Source organism: Chiloscyllium plagiosum, chromosome 40, assembly GCF_004010195.1.
Source record: "Chiloscyllium plagiosum isolate BGI_BamShark_2017 chromosome 40, ASM401019v2, whole genome shotgun sequence".
NCBI classification, from domain to species: domain Eukaryota; kingdom Metazoa; phylum Chordata; class Chondrichthyes; order Orectolobiformes; family Hemiscylliidae; genus Chiloscyllium; species Chiloscyllium plagiosum.
In genome coordinates, this window is record NC_057749.1 from 16,466,868 (window position 1) to 16,492,312 (window position 25,445).

Sequence of the window (25,445 nt, forward strand, 5' to 3'; positions counted from 1 at the left end):
CCTCCTTTCCCACAGACTCCACCTCCTTTCCCACAGACTCCACCTCCTTTCCCACAGACCCTGCCTCCTTTCCCAGACCCCACCTCCTTTCCCACAGACTCCGCCTCCTTTCCCACAGACTCCACCTCCTTTACCAAAGACCCCGCCTCCTTTCCCAGACCCCGCCGATCCCATGAGACTCCACCCCCTTGCCGTGAGGCACCTTCCTTCACCTGAGGCTCACCCCACCCCGTGCCACATGAAGCCCCCGAGTCCGAACCTCCCAGGCAGGCAGTGTAACTCCAGGCTGGGCTCATCTTCCTCAGGGAGGATCTGTCCGCCGGCCATTGTCCGGCTTTCTCCGGGCTGTGCACGGTCACCGTGACGGGCTCCAGGACCTTCCCGTCCCCCTCGCGCTCCCTCCGGTTGGCGACCTGCCCGAACTGATTAAACCCGAAGCCAAACCAGCGGCCAGTCGACGCCGCCATTTCCCGAGGGGCTGCCACCCACCGAATTCACGAAGCTCCAATCGCGCAGACTCAGAAAACACCGCTCAGAGTCCTCACTCCCAGCAGGCAGCGCGAAACCAAACGACCTCACTCCCAGAACCCACTGCACTATGCCCACACAATTAGCCCAACAGGTTTATTTGGAAGTCGTTGCTAGTGCTTTCAATTAAACCTGTATCACTATAACCTGGTGTTGTGTGATTTTAACTTTGAACACCTCAGTCCAACACCAAATCATATCTTTTTGCAGCAGCTAATTGTAAGTGACTTTATTGCTGATTATTTATATAACTGGAAGGAATGTACATGCAAGTGGTGCAGTCTATTCCTTTGCACTTTACAGCCAAATTACAAGATTTGTAAAAAAAAAGCGACAAGAGGATACAAACTCTGGTACAATATATAGAAATGTTGAATTGCACACAATGCACAATCATCAAATTGAACCAGGATTACACGACACCCTTAGCCACAAGAACAGCTAAATATATGAATCCTTATTATTACTTTCAAATATTTTGCTTCCCAGTGAATTTATTAATTTGGCAATATATACAATGATAGTGATTTTTAAATTGCTGTAAAAATTAATGAACAGAGGGCTCTTGAGGCACTGTTGTCGTGTCCCTACCTGAATCAGGAGACCCAGAATCAGGTTCCAACTACTCGAGAGGTATGTAATAACATACCTGAACAGGATGATTAGAAAATATCTAAAATCTAGTAAAACATGGATGTGACAGACCTTTTTCTGTTCTTTAATCCTCTGTCATAACCAATTTTGAGCTTTCCTGGAGATTAATTGTGTGGTGATACAATGTCAATAATCTGATTTACTTTGACCATGAAGTGAGGTCACTGAGCCTTTTCCTAAACTGATGTACTAATAGAACTTTAACCCCTCGAATTACGTTATTGTTTAGATGCATTGAATGCAGACTGTAAACAAGTTGACAGCCAGTCAGTGAAATCCCAACCATATTGAACCTTGATAGTTTAAAGCTGAAAATGTGTTGCTGGAAAAGCGCAGCAGCTCAGGCAGCATCCAAGGAGCAAGAGAATCGATGTTTCGGGCATGAGCCCTTCTTCAGGAATGAGCAAAGTGTGCCAAGCAGGCTAAGATAAAAGGTAGGCAGGAGGGGCGTTGGAAATGCGATAGGTGGAAGGAGGGTGATAGGGTGAGGGTGATAGGGTGAGGGTGATAGGGTGAGGGTGATAGGGTGAGGGTGATAGGGTGAGGGTGATAGGGTGAGGGTGATAGGGTGAGGGTGATAGGGTGAGGGTGGACTGAGTGTTTCCAGCAACACATTTTCAGCTCTGATCTCCAGCATCTGCAGTTCTCACTTTCTCCTTGATAGTTTAAAGTCCATTATACAAGCCAACCTTCCATCCACTGACTCCATCTATACTTTTTGTTGCATCAGGAAGGCAGACAACATAATCCAAGACCCATCTTATCCTAGTTGTACTCTCTTCCATCAGGCATAAGATACAAAAGCTTAAACACACGTACCAACAGATTCAAGAAGCTTCTTTCTCTCTGTTATCAGACTTCTAATGGTATTATCTGCCTGTACTACATGCAAAACCTTTCCCTGTCCCTAGATAGATGTGACAATAAAAAAATCAAATCAATTAAATTCAAACAAACAGTGGATGCTTAGGATTGAGTCGGCAGATTGGGTCCCTCCTCTTTTCCTGGAGAATAGTGTCTCCAAAATTAGTTGCCACTGATTGGGTAGCTAATGATCTCTCCACATCTTTAAAACGATTTCCATCAATTCCTCCCTGGAGTACAAACTATATCATCCTGAAGTATCTTTGGTGATGCTTGGTCTATGCCACTTCATGAACCCATTTGGATTTGGAGGGGGGAGGGGAGGGGCATGGACAGAAATCATGCAAGGGAAAAAAAAATTAGCCTTGTTGGTCCATCCACTGGGCTTGTGGGGACAAGTTGATGAACGAACTACTCTCATCTGTCAATTTCACATGCACCTCATCCTAAACATAAAAGACACTAGCCTGCAACTAACATAATCAACAACTCGCAGGCCAAGCTTTGAATAGTTCTAGTTAATTAAACACAGGGCATCAGTACTGATGATACATTAATAAACAAAGATTGATGATGTGAAAAACAATGAATGTGCAGGGTGTAGAGTGTCGATGAAGCTCATTTTGATAATTAAACAGATTTATCATTTCATCACATACAGGCAACTAGTTTATAGGAAGCTACTAAGTCTGCGATCACACTAAAAGATTAGTATTCATGTGGAGCAGCTTCTGTGGTAAAAATCAGATATTGACTCCCACCTAGATTCCAAAGCTTACTGAACTCCTCAGTGGCAATGCAGATCAGATGTTCAAATTGTGATTTGAAGTTCAAAGGCAGCATAATAAAATGCTACAAGCTAATCCAAGTTGAGAATGTGTAAAATATTAGAGTGAATGCAGTAAATATTCAATGACCTAAACCAGTAATCTCAGAAATGTTCTGCTCAAAATATCCTGGCTTCCCCAGCCAGGCCAGAAGTCGATCAAGGTCATGGTCTACAATGGCCTCTAGGATCCATTAGTTTGCTGACTGTCACTGATCCCATCCACAAAATCAATGGGTGGTCACTGGGGCTACAATGAGAGGGTTCAGGTATCCACAGAATGAGTAAAAGCTAGCATCTACAGCAGAGATGAGCACAAGGAAAAAAATGATAAATATTCTGAACCAAGAGCTTTTTTCCCCTGAAGGACTTTAACACTGAATTAAATTTCTTCATACCTAATTATATAATACAGGTGCAACATCCTGTTGGTACCTCTCACAACAAAGTAGTATAACTGAAAGAGCCAATAGATGCTGTATATAAAAACATTGTGCAGAATGGTTTAACACCCAAAGATTAGCAATCAGCAGTGTATCACACAGTCGGAGTGTTTGTTGTCTGCAAGCTGGTTCATGTGTCCCTGGAATGTCCTGTTTTGCTTTTACTAAGGGCTGGTCTCCTCCTCAGTGGGTTTTATTAGGCCATACTCCACTGCTTGTGAGAGACAATCCTGGGCAACAACTGACACCTTGCATTTCTTTTCATCTCCCTCCCTATTCAAAGCAGACAGGATTTCGAACATCTCTGTCTCCATGAGCAGGGCTGCAAGCTCCCGTTCAGCGTTCATTAAGTTGAGAGTGATGACGAGCCCTCGATGTTGCAGGTCGACATTTGAGCTCAGCACAAGTGCTTGAAGGATCTCCAACCAGTGGCTTGTCTGTTGCAGGTGGCGGAGGGGAGAGAGAGTAAAGCACAAGGATGTAACTTTCAGCTGCACTGCAAATTTGTGTCAAAAGGAACAGATGGGACAGAGCACAGTACCATGGCAATTAAGTTTCCTCAGATCATTCCTCATGAGTTTCACAGATGCCAGCTGCTCTCATGACTCTTCTCTGGATCACAGCCTAGACATCAAGGGTCAGCAAGCTATTTGACCATGGGAGCCAACATAGGCATCACCTCTTAAGTCAGTAGGCTCTAGGTTCAAACCCCATTCCCACATTTGGATTCAGTGTCCTTCAGGTGAGACATTAACCTGCAGTTCTATCTTCTGAAAATGTTCCACTATACCATTTTATATCCGGGCCAATACTTATCCCTTAATCAATATCACTGATTGAGATTGTCTGGTTATTATCCTATTGCTCCTAGTGGGTGCTTGGTGAGTCTTTCCTCAATGGACTATTTCAGCCTCTCAGCATAGGTCATTTCATAATGACCAAGGGCAATGATTTATCCTCTCCCCTGTTCTGTCTAGCCAAGGATAGGAGGCCAGTCAAAGCACCATAGTCAGGTGAGGTCAGCTGACTTTCCTCAACTAAGAATGAACCTGGCAACTACTTTCACTTTATACAAGAGGCTGCATATTTCACCACCATCACTATTGACCATAGGTTTCTATAACTGTAGTTTGTGATAGTATTGGAAGAGCACAGATTCGATCACCAGATTCTCTTTTATTTAACTTTGCAAATATTTCTCTTGAATTTTTCCGATCAACACTCTGTGTCCTCAGCTGCTTTCAGAAGGAAACCTTCCATTACTGAACATCATAGGTCCAACCTCCAGCCTTTGCTGTTAACAGCAGCTGGAAGGTAGTAGCAGGAGAACATCGAACATTACAGTGCAGTACAGGCCCTTCACCCCTCGATGTTGTGCCAACCTGTGGAACCAATCTGAAGCCCATCTAATCTACACTATTCCAATTTCATCTATATGTTTATCCAATGACCATTTAAATGCCCTTAAAGTTGAGGAGTCCAACTACTGGTTGGAGGAATTAGAATTAGCACTTACACTAGTTCTCAATTGGGAAGTGAATTAGCAACGATAGCCAGGGGTCCTGTTTTTGACCACTAACCAGAACCCCCTGCTGAAATGTGAGGTCAGGTGACAACAAGTTTAGGTTCTTTGTTGACACTCTCTGTCAAATATCTTGCTGACAGACAAAGTTCTAGGCTCAAAAGTGAAGAATGTCATTTGGGCAGAAGAGAGAAAGAGAGTGAGCAAAAAACATTTGCATCCCTGTACCCTCCGGAATAGACAGTAGCAGACTGCTAGCAGGATGGAAGATGCAAGGAGGTAAGGAATGAGTAAGATGGAGCGAAGGTGACTGTCAAAAACAGCAAATTGAAGGCACAGGGTGGAGCAGGATATGTGGTCACTCACCACCTGTGTCATTTTGATACAGAGTTTCGGCTGCAGCGATGTTAAGAAGGCTACAGCACCCGCAGCTGCACACCTCAACTTCTCATCCTCTTCACCACTGTACAACACCAGCAGTTTCAGACGATCCGTCCCTTCAGCCAGGAACAGATTCTGGACCTGAAACAAGATCCAAACAAAAAAAAAAAGGTGAAGGCGTCTGAGAATTAGTTTTCCTTCCCAACAAACCAATAATCCAAAGGAACAGTTTTTTGGTTAGCTACTTTTTCAAGATATTTTCTCATTGGGAAACAGTTTTTTCTGCAACAGAGGTCTTTGTGCGTCACCATGTGACGAATTCCAGACAGAAGACACAGACTGTCAGCAAGGTACTCAACCCTCAGAAATCTGACCCATTGCCCAAACACCGAGGGGTTCCCTCCATGGGTACTGGATAATCATCATGACAGGGCATCTGGGCTGGTTTTCTCAACAGCTGCTGCCCCATGTGAGTTAGCAAAACAGCTGGGGATTGTATCTTGCTCTTCCTTAATGTGGTATGAAGCATACCATATTGGAAGTGTATCAACCCATAGTAGGAATTCTTAACAGCCACAAATCACAATGCGGGGATGTTTAAAGAAAGCAGCAATGCTCTATATGCAGCACTAACACACCTCCTCACTCAGTACCATGTTGCACATACACTCAGTAGCTGCCAATCGGATCATTTCATGGTCTTCAAACATGTAGCTCTCAATCATTGGAATGGCTTTTTCCTTAATTATCTTCTGGCTAAAAGAAGTCAAGAGATTAATCAGTTTATGAGTGCCAGCCTTGACCCAGCAAATAACACTCTCACCAGAGTTAGAAAGTTATTGAGACAAAACCCCCCCCCCAGGAATTTGGCTTCAAGTCTTGGCATCCACTGCAGTGTGTTTCTGAGGGACTGCTACCTGTTTAACCTTTGGGGAACTCATCTGAATGCGAAGTTTGATTTGCTCAATGTATTAAATATACATTTACTTGGAGTTTGAACACACACAGCCATTTGAGGGTCCTCAGCACTGGTAGTTCTGCTCACTTAAGAGAGACAAACGTGAAATGTTAAGTGTTTTTCATGACTTAAGGACATCCCCAAAAGCACTTTACAGCCAATTAAATGCTTCTGATGTGTGGTTACTTCACCACAGAAAAGACACTGGTGCTAGGAAAAGATGCAACGTAGAGCAAACACAAACAAAAGCTTTGAAGGAAATAGCTTCCTTTCTACTCTTTTAAACAAATTCATAATCGGATGAAACAGCTCCCAAGGGACACTGTAACAAAAATCACAAACAGTTAATAGGAACTGGTACAAGGTGAATGGAAATTCACTAAATTAAAATAACATTGTTCGGGGTGATGATCCCAGCCTGTGGTGCCCACCAATCTCTGAATGCCTCCATTGTGTCAGTGAACACCACATATTCCCTTTCAACACACACCCGAGTGCGGATGTAATCACGAGAAATGGGCAGACAGTCAGGTACAAGGATCCCCTCTGCAACTTCTGCCTGGACCTATTAATGGTCACTTTGTCCCAGCCAAACAGCAGACCCATGAGAAGGCCCTGTGACCTGTCTGTCCATCCCTACACAGAGTGCTCATAAATCAGGTGAGTGGGGCTGAAGTCCAATTGAAAATTTAGGAGTTCAATTAACTACAGATGGCTGCAAATGAAAACATTCAACATTAATTTGAAAAACCATTTCCTCCACCACAAAAACTACAAGTGACCTGGCACCCAGTGTAATGGCTTAACCTTTTGTTGTATGGGGCTGCAGCGTGCAGCACTCTCCATCCCAGGTGCCTAACAAAAGAAAAGGACTTCTTTGTGGAGAGTCTGGGGGGAGGGGGGGGCGGATTTCCACTACCAGAGGGTAAAACATTACACCTGTATCTGAGCAGTGGTCAAAGGTGAGAAAGTGGACAGTATACAGCAGCTGTCCATACAGGAAATATCTCCATACTGTTCTGAAGAGCATGGGGGATGTGTTTTCTCTCTTATGACTCCATTTGCGGGGTGCTGCGCCACAGGAGAAGGTGCAGGGCCAATGTCAGGTTTCAAACAGACAGAGGTTAGTTCATCCAGGAGTCCAGGGCAAGCTTGGGCCACTTCAATTTTCCATGTGGTGTCAGGGCCGAATACCTCAGGCATAAGGTTCTGGACGTCTCATATTGATGGACGTCTCATATTGATATCGTACTGGATATTGACTAACATCCTCTCGGTCAGCAGTGCTGGTGAGGTCCAGCCCACTTGTTTCCTTTCTATGAGACATCAAAGTAACCTAATTAAAGATTGAGAGACTTGACAAACTGGGGAATGGTTTACCATAGGTGAAGGAACTTTATCAACCAGTGGGCAAGAGCTTTGGAAACCATTACTAATGAAGTTGCTGACTTATTCATTTGTGTTTATCCAACTGAATCAGTGGAGCAACCCTCCCACAACAGAGTCTCATCCCTTCACTCAGTCACTTACCGTAGTCTCTCACTAATACCAGCCAAATTGGTTAATGCCATCAGCGACTCAAAGTTCTGCAACCCGGTACGGTCAAGATGCAAAAGGCCGATCAAAGGTCGGACTACTTCATAAATCTGAGGGAGTAAAGAGCAAAAGCAGAATATTTAATCACTTACCACTACTGTAACGCATCAACAATGTGCCACGCTTCCAACCTCAACAGCATGTTCCCTACTAGAACATTGTGGCATTTTTGAGATCAACCTTCCTTGGACTTTGTCGGCGTGTACGAGTTGGACAGAAGGGTCTGTTTCTGTGCTGTATATCTCTATGACTCTTTGAGGGAGATAGTGATTAGGGACAGAACTGAGCTGTGGATCCTTGTTCTTTCGTAATCAGATTAAGACTATCCAAACCCATTTTACATAGAATCTTCACAATGTGCAGATAGAGAGGCATCCATCTTCTTACTCAGAACTGAATTTGATCCCAATTCCCACGTAGAAAAGCCATTATACCATCAATTTTAAATGGATCAACATTGTACAAAATTTCTTGCTGACTATTTAGAAGCAGAAAATAAGGCTCTTAAAAACTGTGCAATTAATGCAATATGAAAAAACAAAATCCTAAGGCACTGCACAAATTCTCAGGACTCACCCTTTCTCCAGGGAAGGCAATCTCAGGGTTTGAGGTGATAGCTATCTTTGCCAAGGCCTGGGCTGCCTTGGTCTTACCAACTTCTGTGCCTTCTGATGCCAGAGGAATCAGAGCCTACAGGATAGGAAGTAGTGATAAGCCACATTGAATAAACATGTGCATTCAAAGTCCAGTGATTCAAACCTGAAGCCAATCACGGCAATGGTTGCCAAATATAAAGTTACAGTCCCTCAAGGTATGCAATTCCAGAAACCAGTTGGTGAAAGATAGAACTGGAGCCAGTCTTTACACACACTTTTAAAAAAAAATCTATTTGCAGTGTACGAACAGTGACTAACTCAATAACCATTGTTTTAGTTTATATCTATTTAGAAGAATTCAAATGAATCCTCAGTTTGTGCACACGACCAGCTCTTAACTGAACATAAAGATACAATTAACAATAGAGACTTGTAAGTGAGACACAACTCTCACTCCTATATTGAGAAGTTGTTTCCCTTTGTTCTAAATGAAGAACAATAAATATAAGATGGTCATCGATAAATCCATTGATGAACTCAGGAGAAATCTCTCTACCCAGAGAGGGTTCAGGAAGAAGAAACTGTTAACATCACAAATAGTTGAGGTGAACAGTGTGACTGTTATTAACTAGGTGCTGTTTCAAACTGAAGAAGAAAGGAAAAGGAGAAGGGAATAAAATGAAGCAGGCAGGGAGGAGGCTATTGCAGGTATAAACATTGGCATGAATTAGTTGAGCTGAACTGCCTGCTTATGTGCTTTATATTCTATGAAAGTCTGTGTAGACGTGTGCCTGTTGAGAGTCAGTGGATCAAGTTGACTATGATGGCCTTCACTTCATGGTACACTGCCAAACAGAATGGAACTTGAGTGAAAAGGGCAGGATGTTGGCACCCACATTATATTCTCATGTCAGAAAGTAATTTCAGAAGTGGAAAAACTGCTCTCTCACAACCTTGCTACCTTCTCTTTGTTATCTCCCATTCTTATCCCACAACGGCTACAGTTCATTTATAAAAATACAGGAATCACTGATATGGAGAAATCCCAAGGAGTTAACATGCTCATACTCACCTTCCCTCCACCCTGAGCTACTACAATTCCACGATCCTCTGGAGCCTCTACCAGAGCTAGGAATACACTGAAAAACAGAAAATGTTTGATGTTCTCAGTCATACACTGTTTCCACTCTGTATTACGCGGCTGCTTAATAAAACAACAGCAAGAGTTTAGGGAAGATGATAGTAAAAAGAACCATTAATCCAGACAAGAGAGAATCTAATCATTGCCCCTTGATATTCATGGCATTGCCATCAATGAATCCCCATTATTAACATTCTTGGGGTTACAATTGACCAGAAACTGATCTGGACCAACCATGGAAACAGTGGCCAGAAATCCTGTAGCAAGAATCTGCTGCCTGACTCTCCAAAATCTGTCTACCACCTACAAAGCACATGTCAGGAATGAGATGAAATACTCCCTACTTGCCTGGATGGGTGCAGCTCCAGCAACACTCAAGAGCTTGAAGCCATCCAGGACAAGCAGCCCGTCTGACTGGCACAACACTCACAAACATCCACTCTCTCCACCACCGACATTTGGCAGCAGCAGTATGTACCATCTACAAGATGTACTGCAGAAACTCACCAAGGTTCCTTAGACTGCACCTTCCAAATCCACGATCACTAGAAGGGCATGTCGCAGATACATGAGAACACAACCACCTCAAAGTGAGCAATAAACTAGGCTGATGAGCAAAGCCAGTAAACAATGGTGGAGTTTTATTGTGTTACGCAAGTATTCAATTGTAGCAATCTCTCAAAGTGTGGCGAGGTCAGCTGTCCTCCAGAGACTGGAGTAATTCAGTGAATTACCAAGGGAATTCTGCACTGTTGAAGGTGCTATCTTTTGTTGAGAATTGGAGCCCCATACCAGAGCCTTCTGTATTGTGCTGAAGGAGCATTTTTTTCCCTTTATTCTTCCATGGGATGCGGTATCACTGACAAGGCCAGAATACGTTGTCCATCGCTAATTGCCCTTGAGTTGACTCGGGCATTTCAGAGGCCACTTAAGAGTCAACCACATCCAGAGTTGCTTAGACACCAGACTGGGTAAGGACAGCAGATTTCCTTCCCTGACATTAGTGAACTAGATGGGTTTTTACAGCAGCAAGTGGTGATTTCATAGTTACCATCATGGAAACCAGCTTTCAATTCCATACAGGTTAGTTCAATTTAAATTCCACCAGTTGCTGTGGTGGGATTTGAACCCGCATCACCCCAGCATTAGCCTGGACATCTGGATTGCTAACATTACCACCACATCACCATCTCTCCCAAGTTAAAGGGTCCACCCTTTTGACAAAGGCCCCTTCTGCTTGTTACTGTGTTTCACAAGTTGTTCCACGACACTCCATGAGAAGGAAGAAATCCATCCACTCAAACAACTTGTAATTTGGTAAATTGCTGTATACAATGTAGCTGCTATTTTTGCCCACAATATAACAGATCATTTGCATTTAATAAGTCACTGTCTGTGAAAGTCTTCCTAATCAGCCATTGTTCAACTATTGCCACACACATACCGCGCAATCATCTCTTTGCAGGAATCTGTCAGGGCTGGACTCTCCTTCTTTGTCATACAAACTAATGCCGACACCACCCCAGCCTTCAGGAGTTTTCCAATCCGTTTCCCCACGTACTTGAGTTTATCCTGCAATTCAGAAAATGCCAGTTTAGCACCAAATCAGTTTTCTTAGTCAGTCGTATTTTTAAAATACACATATAATGGCTAGATCAATCACTGTCCAAAGAATTGAGGAATGGGCTGGAAAAAAAATGTCCTCAGCTTCAGACATGGGTACAATGTGAAACTCTTTGCCAGCAATCACTGACATGGACTGAAATCAACAAGCACTTCATTGCAATGATTGTCACTTGGAACTTTCTCCTTTGTGTGAAGGGATATGGAATAAAAATGGTAAATAGAATTCAGGAGCAAATTGTAAGTTGTAAAACAAGGCTGAGTGATTAAATGGCATCTGCTTGGTACTACAACTTTAATTTTTATAAAAGAATTTATACAATTGTTTGAAAAAAGGAATATTAAAATGTACAACAAATCAGATTACAAAAGTTGGGGTTTTAAAGGTTTTTGGGAATGGGACTAAAATGAATGAAATGTAAAGAAAAGCCAGCAACACGGATTTGCTGGACAAAAAGGACCTGCTTCTGCATGAGTTCTTTCTGGGTTGGCTTCACAGCCCTACTGGGTCCTCTGTATTAAAGGACTGTTCCTCACAGCTGGACCGACAATAAAAGTCAACAGGCTGCTTCAAGGTGGTAAAGGAAGGTCACAGCTAAGTGCAATGAGATTTTGTTCTCCCAACATCCTCACAGATGCAATCATCACAAGAGTCAGTGGATCAAGAACTGAACCATTAGCGATTATTTCCCCACCTTGTTCCAACTAACATTAAGGACCACTAAAAATTTCCCTACAAACTCAGCAGAAAGTGGGGGAATAAATTGTAGATTTGTATGGCTTTCAGGCAGAACAAGAGTTACAAGTGTAATTTCCTGTAAATATAGATAGCACTTGTATTGCACCTTGGGATGCTCCTCTGGCACATGCTGTTTGGCGTATTTGGCCAGTTCTAGAAGCTGTGGATCAGGAGTCTCCTTATCGTAGCTGTTCGTGCAGTTCACAAGGGTGGAGGCAACTGCAAAGAGAGCAGTTTTATCTTCTGACTGGAAAGGAATAAAAGCAAGAGATCATTGTACACAAAGCAGCAAGAATGGAAGAACCGTAGACACTGATCATCTCATGACAAACGATTTTTATCACAAACAACTCAGATAGATCATTAACAGAGATGATGTATCAACCAAATTTCCGCTCCCAACTGAAGTTCCAATATCTGACCCAGATGTTTTCATTTGAGCTGAGGCATCCTGTTTGATTGTGGAGATTATCAGAGCTGATTTCAATCATGTCCTAATTTCATATACATACATACATTCACACAGACATCAATCAGGAGGGGACTCACCATAGTTCTCAGGGCTAAAGGGATCAAGTGGTATGGGGTGAAAGTGGGAACAGAGTACTTCAGGATGATCAACCATAATCATATTGATTAATAGAGTGGTTCAAAGGCCTACTCTGTTTATTTTTCCTATGTTTCTATGAAAGGCTGGCCATCATTCATATGCCCAATCCCAGGGGGTTAAGAGATTAACAGCAATCTTTATTAATGCCCTGATTAATAATTCAGCACAGAATAGGGATCAAAAGGACAGTGCCATCATTGGCAGACTTGCACTCTATCTTGGTATAAATGCACAGAAAAGCAAGCATGTGAAGGCCACACAAAAGATTAACATCTGCTCCAACAATTCAAAGGAAATATCTAGTGGCTGGCCAGCGAACAGGTAAGATCAGCAAACATGCAAAGGACATGCTTTTCCCTCTTATTGCTCATTGTTTTCAATGTTTACCTTTGCCAGTTCAAACACAGCCTGTACTGCAGCTTGGTCATCCACAAACTCCTCCTTCACGTCAGCATCGAAGGTCAGATAGGCCAATCCCTCCACTGCCCAACGCCGAGTGCTGCACTGATTTGAGTTGTTACATAACCACCTAGCAAGAGAGTGGACCAGCAATTTGATCAGAAGCAGCCTTGATATATTATCCATCACTTTACACCATCTCCTCAATTAGTTCAGTCCACAGACTGTCACTGTACTAGCAATTAATTCAGCAGCACTTTCAGTCCCTGTCGCTTTCCTCTCCTGGACTGTTCTTATATTGTTCCTGTTTGGGAACCAGTACTTTTTTTTGTTCACTGGCTAGACCAACATTTACTGCCCATCCCTAATTACCCAGAGGGCAGTTAAGACTCAATCACATTGCTGTGGGTCTGGAGTCACATGTAAGCCATACCAGGTAAGAATGGCAGTTTCCTTTCCTTAGTGAACCAGATGAGTTTTTCCAACAATTGGCAATGGATTCATGGTCGTCATTAGACTCCCAATTCCAGATTTTTATTGAACTCAGTTTCTACCTTCTGCCATGGCAGGATTTGAACCCAAGTTCCCAGAACATTACCTAGGTCTCTAGATAAATATTTCAGCAATAATATCACTCGGCCATCGTCTTCTAATTTAAACAACTGTAATAGTCAAAATAAACTAGGAGATCAAGGGAAGAGCGTGGAGCTCATACAGAACTTATTCTATCAAGGTAGCCCTAGAAAAGATGCTTTTACTCATTGGGAAGATGTGAGCTAGGGGACATAAATCCAAATGAAGTTTCATGAGAAACATCTTTACCCACAGTCTGGTGAGAAGTTGGAACTCACTCCCACAGGGAGTAGCTGAGGTAAATAGTATAGATGCATTTAAGAGGAAGCTGAACAAACATGTGGGAAAGGAATGGAAGTATGTGCTGATAGGGTGAGATGAAGGAGGGCTGAAGGAAGCTCTGACATGCACCAGCTAGATCCAAATGTGCCCATTCTGACCTGTAGCTGTGAGTAATACCGTGTGTAATCTTTTTGAAGTTAATGTGTTAGGGCTCTTGTGGTACTGTGGTAGTGTCCCTCCTACCTTTGAGCCAGGATGCCCAGGTTCAAGTCCCACCTGCTCCTGGAGTGTGTAATAACATCTCTGAGCAGGTTGATCAGAATATATTTGAAATCAAACTACTGTGAGGACGTAACCCAATGATTACAAATGCACAACTATAAAAAAAAGCATCAAAGGATCATGGCTGTTCATATATACAGACTAGTAGACCCACAAATCCAACTCCTGATGGTTGTGCAAGTATGATAAACAAACTTCTTTCATTAGCAATCTCACTATGTGGATGGTGTAGAAATTACAAAAAGCTACACTGATCTAGCAGGAAATGCTTTTCTGAAGAACGTTGTTCACAGAGCAAAGGGAGCATTCTAAAATAAGATGTTCTATTCCTTAGCATTCCTAATACTCAATAAGCATGAATAATATTTAATAAAAAATCAGACCTATTGAAAACTTGTGATTCTTCTGTCACAACATCAGAACTCGGCTCACCTGCGACATTGCTTTGCCAGCTTGCAAGTCGAACCTTCAGCAAACTGCTTCATGCTGTAGTCCGTCCCACCAGCAGATCCCACCTTGCACAGACCCTGAAAGAGGAAACAGATTGAGGGATGAGATTACATTGACATTGGCTGGACCTCCATAACTGAAAATTAGGGCAGTAAGTTTGTACAGCCTACACAAGATGTAGAGCTGGAATCAAATTGTCCTGTGTAAGAAAACTCAATAAAATTTATAACAGTTCCTTTAATAATCAGATAGCTCAAAACAAAAATAAAGGAGAATCCAAAGGTGCTTACTAAGTGTATTAGGGGTGAGAGGATCACCAAGGTGAGTTCGGCCGTTTGAGATAAAAGTGGCAATGTGTGTGTGGAATCAGAAGACGTTGAAGTTTTGCATCTGTATTCTATATATAGAGACAATGCAGGTATAGAAATTCATGAAGGGACAACTGAGAGAAACTCAGACAAAATAGCATTAAGGGAGTATTGGTAGTACTGATTTTAGCAGGCTTAAAATTGGATAAATCCCCAGGCCCAGTTGAGACATATCTCAGACGACTACAAAAAGCTAGGGAGAAAACTGGAAGGCCTTGACATTCATTTTCACATTCGCTGTGGCCTCAGGAGAGGCACCGAGAACAGCTAATGTGGAACCATCATTCAAGAAAGGTGGCAGAGCTGAACCAGGGAATTTTGGGCCAGTGAGTCTAACATCAGTGATTGGGAAATTATTAGAACAAATTCTCATGGACAGAATTAATCTCCACTTGGAAAGACAAGGATGGCTTTCTCAAGGGGAGATCATGTCTAAAAAAAAAACCACTGAATTTTTGAGGCAGTGAAGGGACTGCAGTTGATGTAGTCTGCACAAATTTCAATAAACGTTTGACAAGATCTTGCATAGGATACTGGTCAAGAAGGAAAATAAAAACCATGGGATGGGACAGGGGCAATTTGGTAAATTGGCTTAATGGCAGGAAGCACAGAGTGATGGTCAAAGGCTGTTTTTGTGACTGGAAGCCTGTTGCCAGTACCATGCCACAGGGTTCAATGCCAGGTCCCTTCCTGTTTGTAGTGCACATTCATGATCTAGACATAAATAATACAGAAGGTATGATCAGTAAGATCATATTGGTGGCGTGCTAAATAGTGAGAAGGAATGCCTTAGAATCCAGGATGATATACACAGGATTTTCAGATGGGCAGAACAGTGACAGATGGAGTTAATCTTGAAAAGAATCAGGTGATGCATTTTGTGAGGACTTACACAGCAAAGAGAATACATATTGAATGGTAGGACCCCGGGAATTACTAAGGAATAAAAGGAACTTTGTGTGTAGTTCTATTGATCCTTGAAGACAACAGGGCAAGTGGATTGGGTGGCATATGAGATATTTGCCCTCACGAATGATGGTGTTGAATACAGAGGAAAAGAGGTTAAGATTGAGTAGTTTAAGACAATAGTTCAGCCACAGCTGGAATACTGCGAGCAGTTCTGGTGACTATACTAGATGAAGAATGGGGTTGTACTGGAGAGAGAGCATAGGAGCTTCATCAGGATGTTACATGAGGTAGTGCTGCAGCTACACAGAGACTAGGTAAGATAGGGGTGTGCGTGCGTCCGCGCACGTGCTTGTATATAGCAAGGACACCTGATTGAGGTGTACAAAGACAGGCACAGATAGGGTAATTAGGAAGGAACTTTTCCCCTCAGTGGAGGAATTAATAACCAGGGGTCATTAAGAGGGAGGAAGTTTAGAAGGGATTTATGGTAATTTTTTTCATGCAGAGGGTAGTAGGAATCTGGAACTCACTCTTTGAAAGGGTGCTAGAGGCAAGAACCATCACAGCATTTTTAGATGAATACTTGAAACACTATGGCATACAGGGGCACAGGCAGACACAACGGGCTGAACAATCTCTTTCCCTGTTGCAATATCTGATGATTATGATTCAAAGGAAAAATTTCAGGACCCAGACAAAGCCTTAAGGTCCCTCAACATTTTTAACAAATATTAATTCCAACCACACCTGACCCCTCAACCCATTCCTGGTGATACTGACTCAGAGGAGAAAAATGTACAAAAGGCATTATGGACTACATCTGTGTGGTGAAACGGTTAAAAATTATGTCCCAATACATGTGTGAATCATAATGTAACACATGTATTGGGCCAAGCAGTGGAATATGCAGAGGAGAAAAATGTACAAAAGGCATTATGGACTACATCTGGAACCTAATAAGTGTCACCAGTGAGGGCTTTGACAACTCCTAGTCCAAGGCACTGAGACACCTTCCATGCTAAATTGGCAAAGAATAGTTAACTCATCAGAGACTTTTGGGACTGGTTTAATCACCACTGCCTGTAAGAAGCAGGGCAGCATGGTATGAAGGCAAAAATATATTTTTAATCTCGACTCCTCCAGCTCCAGGAAAGAGGAAATGAAATGATAGGAGATACTTGGCTGCCCATAAGACTTGCATAGTCTGTAGAACTTGATGTGACCTACCACCAGAGCTCGAATTTTGATTTGATCACTTTCGTTCTTCTTGTAGATGTCCTTCAGAAGCGTCACCCCGTTCGCTGTGATGAATGAAGCCCGTTTTGATTTGCCTGCAGCATGAATGAGAGCTTCCACAGCCACCAGTTGGTCAATCTCCCGCTCAGAACTGCACAATGCTATCATGCACTCCAAGATCCCACTCATCTCCAGTACTCGATTACCAACGTCTGAGGGCCCCTGTAGTAGGGTGGACACAGTCTGGATGGCCTGCAGCTTTCCATCCAGTCCTGAAGACTCAAAGCGGTCCCTATGCAGAAGAAAAGTTCAGCTGCAATTTTTAAAAAACATCTATATTGTTCCTTAATCCCTGCTTTAATCCAAGTCAGCACCTCTTGCATGGAACCACATAAGGAGATATTACAGGAAACCAAAAGATTGATTTAAAAGATAGGTTCAAAGGAAATTCTTAAAGGAGAGGGAAATAGAGATCTGAAGTAGTTTAGGAAGGGAATTTCAGAGTATTGGTTGCAGATAGCAGAAAGCACAGCCACGAAAGGTGAAGTGTTTAAAATTAGGGATGCTTAAGAGAACAGTGTCAAGAGCGTGTGGATCTTGGAAGGTTGTAGAGCTGGTGAGGTTACAGAGATGAGGGGTGTGAGGTCACGGAGAGGTTCAAACATTGAAACAAGCTTTCACTAAGGCCAGAGTCTTAGCATCAGACACATTTCTCTTCCAGATGTCACCGGTTGCGTACCAGAACAATGGCTGATTCTTCCCTGTGAACAGGGCCAAGAAGCACTATTTCTGTACACATATCACAACTAAGATCAGCTAACTCAGCACAGACCAGAAACCTGTAACCTGAATTTTGTCATTCATGCGCAACTCCCTACCTGACATAGTCCTCACAGAGTTTGTTAAAGGCCTCTCGCTCTGCGTCACATTTGAGGTCATCATAAAGCTTGGTCAGCAGTACTGACACGCTCATCCGACCACTATCCGTTATCGAGACGCTGTTGGGAATTTCTGAAACTGTGCCAGCCACTTCAAGAATCTTCCTCATGCCTGATCAGTGCAGAGAAAAGACACAGTCATACATGGTGCTATGGTGAGATAAACAGGGATGGGAGGAATCCCATCCACACAAGATCTGTTGACCTGTGCTGAAAATTCCATATCTCTCTATATTCTTGAATGAGACAGCAGCTGCTGTGAACACAAAGTACGTCAGAACACCCCTATCCCACAATACCACCTTTGCTCTAGTTCATCTAGGAAGGAATTCAAAACACAGAAATATGTGGACATTGCATCAATGTGAGGGTGAATCAATAATTTAAATCCAAAACCTCTCACAAAGAGAAGAACAGATTGTGAAGTTGTAAGCAATGACAATTTCTCAGAGCTTACCACTCTTCTTGATTTTTATTGGTATTAGAAATGAGTCATCGGACTAGGTCAGCTCCTCTGCGAAGACTAGATGATGCCTCACGATCAACTCTGTAAATTCAATCTCACCAAAGGCAGATACAGGGAACACAGATTTATTTCTGAATACCACCCTCCACCACAACATAACCATATTTTTATTTTATGTCTACAGTAGAAGAGGTGGCTCCACAAACTGCCAATGGGATCAGATAAGCAGATCCTCAAAACTCAGGTAGCCCAGTCGTGTGTTGATGAATGGTCACTGATCTGAAATATTAACCAATTCTCTCTCCATAGATGCTGCTGGACCTGAGGGGCATTTCCTGTTTCTATTTAAACTGTATTCATGCTCATTTCGTACACCCTGCCTTGATTTATTTGAATCCTGTGGAGTTGGAGGTTTCCACAAAGTTCCTCCTAACATTGTTGCTGCACAAATATATCCTAAATCAGAATGGTGTTAGTGTCTGTAGCTCAGCCAATCTACAAATTAACAGCAGGAGCTGCTTAATATTTGTTTCCAATCAGCCTCATGAAGAGTGGTTCTCTTTCTGAATCAATAATTCATAGACCGAGACCAAATTTTTGTGAGTTTGAGAGCCCAAGAGTTCAAACGTAATCACAGCAGCTAGGAAAATTAGAATCAGTTAACTAAATAAGTTTAGAGTAGTAAGCCAATATCAGTGATTGTGACCATGTAACTAGTAGATTGTCATAAAAATCTATTTAGTTTGCCAATGCAATTTGAAAAAAATCTTGCTGTCTGAGCAAGAGCACCTTCAGCCACTTCTAGCATGACCTGCATTGCACACACTGACTGACAGAGCAACTGGTCTGGTCATATTCATGTTCCATGTGACAGATCCACACTCAGTGAATGCATATGAGAAAAGAAGCAGCTTTTTCCCTAACACACACGAGAAGCACTGGCTCCCTCAGTTTTACACCTTACCCTGGTCAATTACCCAAATGGTCATGGCGTTGTTGGGATCACGCAAGGATTTCCGGGGAACATGCTTAATCAGGAGGTTTACAGAATTGTCTCGGCCATGAGTGGACACCTGCGGCTGAACCAACATCTCCAACAGCTGGTGAATCATCATCTTCAATTCCTTCAAAGGTTCTAAAGATAAATTAATAATTGTTAGTTATTTGAACACAAAGTCTAATTAATGCTTCATAATCTGAGAGAACTCTTCAAGAAATATTCAAACTTTTATAGCCCATGTAGCTACCAATGCTCCACAAGGTATCACCAATCCAAAACATTTTTGAGAGCTGCCTTTCTGAAAGGCAATACTAGTTATCTAAACTAAAACAGAACTTTAACTGCAGAAAACCGATAGTAACATTGAAACTAATGTTATGAAGAGTGGGAAATCATTTCCGCACAGAGATATCACTCACCGAGAACCACCGCCTCCTCTTTTCCTCGAATATCACTTTTTATTCCCCCTTTCAATGAATCGAACATGCTTTGCAGAACATTGCATGCTGCTAGGGAAACCTGCTCCTGGTCACTGCCCATCACGCGACAGAACCTGTCCATTCCTATTGTGTGCAAAATCACTGTCACCTGCAAATAGGAATCAAAACTAAACATAACAAAGGCATTATATAAAACAAGCTTTTTCCACACCAAAATAAATAGATCCAGCTTAAACTGAATAAACGTCTGATGACAGACAAGTGTCAATTGCTACACATTTCATACAGCACTGAATAAAAATTTACAATGGGAGCAAATACAACTATAAAATTATACTAAACATATTTTACAACGCTCCCATTTCTTACCTGGAGATTCTACTTTTCGTGATTAAATTTTGTTTGAAACCTATGAAGTACCTTGGAACACATGACTAGACAAAGGCCTGGTAGAGATTGTGGTATAATGGTCACTGGACTAGCAATCCAGAGGCCCAGGCTAAATGCTCTGGGGACATGGGTATAAATCACAACATGGCACTTGGGGAATTTATATTCAATTTATAAAATTTATAATGGAAAACCAGCCTCAGTAATGGTGATCATGTAAGCAATCAACTACAGTAAAATCTTACCTAGTTTGCTGATGCTCTTTAGGGAAGGAAATCTGCCAGCCTTACCTGCCGTCCTTACCTGGCATTCATGAGACTCCAGAGCCACAGCCATGTGGTTGATTCTCAAGTGCCCTTTGCAATGGTCGAGTAAACTACTCAATTCAAGGCCAATTAGGGATAAGAGAAAAAATGTAGGCTTTGCTTGTGACACCCATACCCCAAAGACTAAATTTTCAAAAGGCACTACATAGAGTCATAGAGATCTACAGCACCCAAAGGGCCCTTCAGCCCAACATGTCCACACCAGTCAAAACCAACCACCCAATATTTTAATGCCATTTGCCAGCACTTTAGCTATTGCATTGTATGTCCTGGTTCTATATAAATAAAACTTGCACAATTTTTTCATCATACTTCTGTATCACATTTTCCACTTCAATTTTGCAATGACAACTGTCAAGTTGGAGTGTCTGGTCACTGTGTGCTTTATAGCATAGAAACATAGTGAATTTACTGCACAGAAAGAAGTCACTGAGTTCATCATGACTCCAAGTCAACCAATCGATTCTGTTTCCAGCTTGGAGCTCTGTAGGTGCTCTTCACAGAATTATTATCCAAAAAGAATGCAAGTGAGATTGTTTTAGTCCTAATTTTTCTGCGCCTGACTGACCCGGGATTGGTGGCCTGAACACAGTCCCACTAGAGTCCGGAGTGAAGCCAGCACGATGTCTGTATTCCCAGTGTCCAACATCTTCTGGAGAAGATGCACCCCATCACTGCGAAAAATCCTTTCAGCCCCTGCATCTTCCCGAGCAAGAACAATCAGATTCTGAACAGCCTGAAGGGGAAATAAAATATTTAAAACAGGTATCTTATTGGAATAAGAAGACATATGAATTCTCAGTTTCAAATTTCTTTGAAAGTTTAAATTCCAGCTATAGCCCAATGGGCAGCACAGTCATCTCGGAGTCAAGAGGTTATCAGGTGAAACCTTTTGCTGGAACCTGACCACTTAAGCCCCAGTACTGAAGGAGTGTTGCACTGTCAGAGAAGCAGTCTCTCAGATACAGTTGTTCAACTTCCTTTCTTAAAGGGTTTTCTTTTAAGATTTCTATATATATCATTCATGGCTTCCCATCTCAACTATTGATAATTTCTTACTCTTTGGAGGGTAGGTGTGGACTTGTTGGGCCGAAGGGCCTGTTTCCACACCGACAATCCAAAGAGTAACCCACCCAGACCCAATTCCCTCTGACTAATGCACCTGATAATATGGGCAATTTAGCATGGCCAATCCACCTGGCTGGCACATCTTTGGATTGTAGGAGGAAACCGGAACGGACACGGGGAGAATGTGCAAACTCCACACAGACAGTTGCCTGAGGCTGGAATCGAACCCGGATCCCTAGTGCTGTGAAACTGCAGTCCTAATCACTGAGCCACTGTGCTGCCTCATGGCAGCAAAATATGCTACAATATCATTCCAGTTTTTTCGCTATCTAGCAGGAATTTCAGTCAACATGACTGAAAACTAACTCTCTGATTATTTAACTGATACTATGCAGCTCATTATGCAGCTGCCCTCCAGAGGCAACCTGCATACATAAGTACAAAATCTATAATTACACTATTAGCTGTTACTCTATTGTTCAAGGTGAATGCAGAACGAAACATTACAGACTCAGTGTTGTGCTGTACCTCAAACCCAAGACAACTTCCCTAACCCAGATGCTTTTCGCCTGCAGCACATACATGCCATTATCTCTAATGAGAATGCTTTTAGGAAAACAGAGACCTTTTGTTTCTTGTCAGAATCTTTCTCACTAGGATCCAAGAGGATGTTAAACATCTGCTCTACACGGGCATCTGTAGAAGACTGTTGTCGGACCTTGAACAGAGATAAAGACACAACACAATCAGAACGTTACACTGGGAATTTAAAGAACACATCAACAAATTGAACTTCCTAGGTGCAGTCCTAGGTGACATTTAGCATCTTTCATTAATGGTAAAACTTCAAATTAATTTAGGGATGTTTTTTTGAAGTTTACATTTCAAGTTTGATTGACACATTTCTTGTGAACAACCCGAAGAACCCTCTCCAAACACAGCCTAAGTTTGGAATGACTGACTCTAGAATTGTATACTTTACACACCCTGTGTTTTAGTTTACTGAAGCTCAGAAAAAGACCAGAATGAATGCATGGGAATGTTGCTTTGACAAAATAAAATAATAAGTATGAAAAAGCTGAAGTCAATTTTTATACCATGCAATACTGACAATATTTTTAAATTTTTCTGTTAAGAGTCAACCACATTGCCATGATGGGATTCAATCGCACGTCCCAGAGCATTAGGCTTGATCGCTAGACTACAAGTCCAGTGATAATATCACTGCACCAACCCCTCCCCAGAGACGTGCTAAATCAGAATTTAAAAAGGCAACCCAGAAGCATATCTTCACTATTGTTTCTGATAGTTCCCTCCTCTGCCAATCTGGCCCTTCTAACTTCTGGTTTTGCTTGCCCTCCTACTGCCTTTTCCCACCAACCAATCTGTTTCTCTTCTCCTGACCCACCCACACACACTTTACCTTCTCCTGGATCTTTGTTGCAATTTGCCGCAGTGATTCCTGAAAAACCTTGTTCTTTGGTTCCAGAACAGCACATCTCTGGATATCAGCAAACGCCTGATCCAGTCTGCCCAGTTCCTGCAGAGCCTGGCTCCTACGGAACAGGGCTTTCACATCCTTCTCATCTGATTCGATTACTGAGAACAAAAGGACAATCATTGCTTTGGAGCAAACATTCTTGAGGGTCATTGCAAATTTACACAGAAATGTAATTAATTCAAACAGGTGGAATCCACAGCCCAGAGCGGCACAAGAGAGAAATTAGGAACAAAATAATTTGGATAGATGTTTAATGAACTAACCAAGTTCACCACATAGTCTTTTCTGATTCAATACTTTGCTCTCATGTTTTAATCTAATTACATCAAAAACAGGGCACTGACAAAAAATATTCAGACAATCCCAAATTAAAACACTCTGGAACAGCATGTGCACATAACCAAGTAAACATACCATCACCAAGCAGTGGTAATTTGTACACAAAACATACATTTCTTATCACCTACCTTTTGAGGCATCTGCTTCAGCCTTTGAGTACTCCTCCTAATGAGTAATGGAAAAAAAAACAAAATTCAAACATGGGAACTGGCAACTACAATGGCACAATTCACATTTTTCAAAAGGTCACCTGTGAACATTTGTGTATTTTGGTTTTACTCACCAATTTAAGGTAGCAGGCTGCTCTATTGCGGTAAAGGATCATGCCCTCTGACAAGTTCTGGGATAGGTCAATTGCTTGTGTATAGCAGGATAAGGCTTTCTCATAGTCTCCCAATTTAAAATACTTGTTGCCATCCTCCCGCAACAATGCCACACTAGCCTGCAACAAGAAATTGATAAGTTATACAGGTCACATCCAATATCATATGGGCATCCATGGGAACTGCTGGCTCTGACTTCACACAAAATTGGTAAAGTAGTCAAAGAGGTCAAAAATTTGCAGGATTAGAGCACCTTACACGTTTGGAAGTGCGGCACATAATTGCAGCATTGTAGGAGGTGATTTACCTGCCCTCAGATGTTTGATGGGGACAGTGTCGAGGGAACTTTAATGTGTATCTAACCCGATGCTGTCCCTGTCCTGGGAGTGTTTGATGGGGACAGTGTAGAGGGAGCTTTACTCTGTATCTAACCCTGTGCTGTCCCGTCCCTGGGACTGTTTGATGGGGACAGTGTAGAGAGAGCTTTACTCTGTATCTAACCCATGGGGTGTCCCTGTCCTGGGAATGTTTGATGGGGACAGTGTAGAGGGAGCTTTACTCTTGTATCTAACCCCATGCTGTCCCTGTCCTGGGAGTGTTTGATGGGGGACAGTGTAGAGGGAGCTTTACTCTTGTATCTAATCCATGGGCTGTCCCTGTCCTGGGAGTGTTTGATGGGGGACAGTGTAGAGGGAGCTTTACTCTTGTATCTAACCCATGGGCTGTCCCTGTCCTGGGAGTGTTTGATGGGGGACAGTGTAGAGGGATCTTTACTCTGTATCTAACCCCATGCTGTCCCTGTCCTGGGAGTGTTTGATGGGGGACAGTGTAGAGGGAGCTTTACTCTGTATCTAATCCCATGCTGTCCCTGTCCTGGGAGTGTTTGATGGGGGACAGTGTAGAGGGAGCTTTACTCTTGTATCTAACCCATGGGCTGTCCCTGTCCTGGGAGTGTTTGATGGGGATGGTGTAGAGGGAGCTTTACTCTGTATCTAATCCCATGCTGTCCCTGTCCTGGGAGTGTTTGATGGGGGGACAGTGTAGAGAGAGCTTTACTCTGTATCTAACCCATGGGCTATCCCTGTCCTGGGAGTGTTTGATGGGGGACAGTGTAGAGGGAGCTTTACTCTGTATCTAACCCTGTGCTGTCCCTGTCCTGGGAGTGTTTCATGGGGATGGTGTAGAGGGAGCTTTACTCTTGTATCTAACCCATGGGGTGTCCCTGTCCCTGGGAGTGTTTGATGGGGGACAGTGTAGAGGGATCTTTACTCTGTATCTAACCCTGTGCTGTCCCTGTCCTGGGAGTGTTTGATGGGGATGGTGTAGAGGGAGCTTTACTCTGTATCTAACCCATGGGGTGTCCCTGTCCTGGGAGTGTTTGATGGGGGACAGTGTAGAGGGAGCTTTCCTCTTGTATCTAACCCATGGGCTGTCCCTGTCCTGGGAGTGTTTGATGGGGAGGCTCTGGTGTATCTGAAGCTATATCTTGACTCAGGGATTGATGATGTTCGGGAATTCCCAGAGTTCAGGAAAGTTTCCGAGTTCGAACCCTTCATGTTACCACCGCCCACCCCAAAGCCGCCCACAGGTCTCTCACCGTCTCCGCCATCTTCTCTCCTGTTGCCCTGGTGACTGTGCCCGGTCAACGTCGCAAATTGATTACGTCATTGGGCG

At 42.8% G+C, this 25,445-nt stretch overlaps 2 protein-coding genes across 5 annotated transcripts in view; both read right to left on the minus strand.

Moving 5' to 3' along the window:
- The window catches only part of LOC122542569 (RCC1 domain-containing protein 1-like), a 41,952-nt gene extending 41,418 nt beyond the window's left edge, over positions 1 to 534 (minus strand). For 2 of the 4 annotated variants that reach the window (XR_006309818.1, XM_043680474.1), the window contains exon 1: positions 260 to 533. Coding sequence is in view for 3 of the 4 variants with exons in the window: in XM_043680474.1 (XP_043536409.1) it covers positions 260 to 467 (208 nt within the window). In the remaining variant the exon portion in view is untranslated. Of the gene's footprint in view, positions 1 to 259 lie in introns of all 4 variants that reach the window. The other 2 variants (XM_043680473.1, XM_043680475.1) reach the window with 2 other exon arrangements.
- Positions 535 to 1,825: 1,291 nt separating this feature from the next.
- Positions 1,826 to 25,445, minus strand: LOC122542572 (protein unc-45 homolog A-like). Its single transcript, XM_043680480.1, has 20 exons — positions 25,369 to 25,445; positions 23,732 to 23,890; positions 23,577 to 23,613; positions 23,032 to 23,207; positions 22,234 to 22,326; positions 21,109 to 21,276; positions 19,804 to 19,972; positions 19,349 to 19,519; positions 17,859 to 18,030; positions 16,972 to 17,272; positions 14,450 to 14,544; positions 12,869 to 13,010; positions 11,978 to 12,118; positions 10,954 to 11,081; positions 9,441 to 9,507; positions 8,349 to 8,462; positions 7,707 to 7,822; positions 5,857 to 5,974; positions 5,204 to 5,359; positions 1,826 to 3,752 (listed from the first exon to the last, which is right to left on the minus strand). Exons 1-20 carry the CDS (start codon positions 25,378 to 25,380, stop codon positions 3,480 to 3,482), a joined length of 2,808 nt encoding a protein of 935 aa, XP_043536415.1. The 5' UTR covers positions 25,381 to 25,445; the 3' UTR covers positions 1,826 to 3,479.

What these genes read in the sequence shown, in the direction of transcription:
- LOC122542572 (XM_043680480.1), bottom strand. An exon ending in ATTCTGACAAGAAACAAAAG is followed by an intron (nt 21,277 to 22,233) that starts GTCTCTGTTTTC and finishes TTTCCCCTTCAG; the next exon opens with GCTGTTCAGAATCTGATTGT. An exon ending in TGCCAGAGGAGCATCCCAAG is followed by an intron (nt 11,082 to 11,977) that starts GTGCAATACAAG and finishes TCTGAATTGCAG; the next exon opens with GATAAACTCAAGTACGTGGG.